Source organism: Tasmannia lanceolata, unplaced genomic scaffold, assembly GCF_043159265.1.
Source record: "Tasmannia lanceolata isolate RefF3 unplaced genomic scaffold, GAP_Taslan_0.1 ptg000021l, whole genome shotgun sequence".
NCBI classification, from domain to species: Eukaryota; Viridiplantae; Streptophyta; class Magnoliopsida; order Canellales; family Winteraceae; genus Tasmannia; species Tasmannia lanceolata.
Window position 1 is genome coordinate 12,948,368 of NW_027518698.1, and position 2,100 is coordinate 12,950,467.

The window sequence follows — 2,100 nt, forward strand, 5'->3', positions numbered from 1 at the left end:
ACTATCTTGCTTGACAGTCTTGATTTGAACCCCAGTCGGAGTAAGAAATCAAATAACAAACAAGATAAAAAAACTGATTGGGAGCATTGAAAAAAATGTGAAGCAACGTCGAAGGAGGTTACAACCTAGTAGAGCACTCAGCTCACCGTATGTTATAAGCAAGCGGAAAGGCATTTATGCTCTTCGCAATGTCACCGGGCCTGCAGCGATGAAGGTGGATGCATTGGCAGCGCTACAACCTTGGTAAATTTTCGTACAACCTAGATTGTTTTGGAATTCTAATTTCTCTGATTAATTTCATAGATACGTTGTTTTAGTACAATTATATGAGTAAAGGTCCATAGAGGGAGATGACTTTTTACTGGATTTGCAGTGACAGAGTCATTCACAGTTTTGGGTACCACATGTGTAAATAAGACTTGCTTATACTAACCGATTGTAGAGGGTGATTATCATCTCCGGTAACATGTTATATGGTTCACTTAGTAACGTAAAGTGTGAATAATGCGTTGCTACACATTTCTTCTTAAATTCCTTCTCGTTGACCTATGGTCTGTTCTGTAGATTGTTAATGTATATACTGATTACTTGAACTTGCGGGACGAACGTTTGCGAACAAAACAAAAGGGAGCATGCATTTGCCTTACTACCCATCTAGCTGTGAGATTAAATTCACTTATAAGTAATGATTTTTGTTTTTGAAGCTACAAGCAATTCTAACATTTATTTTTCTGGTTGCAGCAACTTATACTTGACGAAAGATGTGAACGTCCCGATGCATATTCGAGATTCGTAAATCGTCTACAAAACATCCCACTTCAACAGATATGAAAAGTACTCATTCCAATTAACATAGATATGGTTCATTGGGTTCTTCTAGTGTTGGATATGGGGCATCGTACCTTCATTCTTTACGATTCTCTAGTCGCTCGCACGGATTCTAGTAGGGTGCAACCCCTTGTGAGTACTACTCTAAACTTGATTCGTAGGCCAATTATTAATTAATTTGTGTTGACTACTGCCCTAATGTACAGAATTATTGATCTGTAGGTCGATTACCTTGTTCAATGGTTCAGAAGAGTGAAAGACAGTGATATAAGTGCATTCCCCATTGATGTAGTGGCCGATCGACCCATACAAGGTAACAAGTATGTTACGTGCAATTACTTCAGTTTATGAAACCTCCGTAAATGATTAATTCTTATTATTGCATATATTCATGTTTTGCAGCCACGACTGTGAGCTGTTCGTTTTGAAAGAGATGGAATACATCACCCGTGACGCTAGCCTCGATTTCACCCAGAAAGATATTAAGGCTATGCGACCTTCGCTACTTTCCGAAATGTTGAATGGGGTGTATGGGACAATATCCCTGTAACTTGTTGACATTCTTACCTGGGAGACATTGTTGTTGGTTGTACAGGTATTAGACTTCAATTGGTCGCCAGCTGATCCGATACTTGCTCTCTTCGTTCCAGAAGTAGGTGGCGGAAATCAACCTGCTAGGGTGAGTGGATATTTTTCAAACAATTGGGAAACATCAAAATATTTTAGTTATTCATTATAATAATTGTGCTTGTTTGCAGGTAAGCCTTGTTCCAATTCCTGGCTCTCTTCAGCGTTAGTGGCAACTTGAAGAAGTCGTGGATGAAGAATGGCTTCAACATCTGCTCCTTCAATGGCAAGCTTCTGAGTGAGCAGGATCAGGAGAACCGGAAGAAGTTGCAGGAAGAATGGGAGAGATGGGGAAAGCACTGGAGACAGTTGCATGAGATGGCGAAGCTAGTGATGAAGAGGAAGAATATGAAGCCAAAGAAGTGAAAGTTGAAGAAGGCGTGGATGTTACAGAACAGATTGTCTCATATGATTTTTTAGTACTAGTACTCATTGATCACACTCTATTTTTTTTTGTTTTAACTTTTAAATGTTGATTGTATGTTTAATTTCAACCCATAACTGACACAGCTGGGACTTTTTGTTTCAGTCCCTATGTTCAATGAAACCAAGAGGCAGGTGCTAATTTTTCTTTCAGCCATTGGTCTCTCACTATTTATAAATGTAATCTGCAATTTATTATTTTCACTGATATTGGCACTACAA

The 2,100-nt window shown here is 38.9% G+C and overlaps 1 protein-coding gene across 1 annotated transcript; it reads left to right on the forward strand.

Annotated features, from left to right (window-relative positions):
• Window positions 1-858: 858 nt before the first annotated feature.
• LOC143855479 (putative ubiquitin-like-specific protease 1B) lies at window positions 859-1,625 on the forward strand. Its single transcript, XM_077365594.1, has 5 exons — window positions 859-960; window positions 1,051-1,148; window positions 1,231-1,354; window positions 1,424-1,507; window positions 1,587-1,625. Exons 1-5 carry the CDS (start codon window positions 859-861, stop codon window positions 1,623-1,625), a joined length of 447 nt encoding a protein of 148 aa, XP_077221709.1.
• Window positions 1,626-2,100: the final 475 nt, after the last annotated feature.

Coding starts and splice junctions, on each gene's coding strand:
- LOC143855479 (XM_077365594.1), top strand. CDS start 859: ATGGTTCATTGGGTTCTTCTAGTGTTGGATATGGGGCATCGTACCTTC. Junction 1,355..1,423: donor TTTCCGAAATGTTGAATGGG/GTGTATGGGACA, acceptor TTGGTTGTACAG/GTATTAGACTTCAATTGGTC. Junction 1,508..1,586: donor GCGGAAATCAACCTGCTAGG/GTGAGTGGATAT, acceptor GCTTGTTTGCAG/GTAAGCCTTGTTCCAATTCC.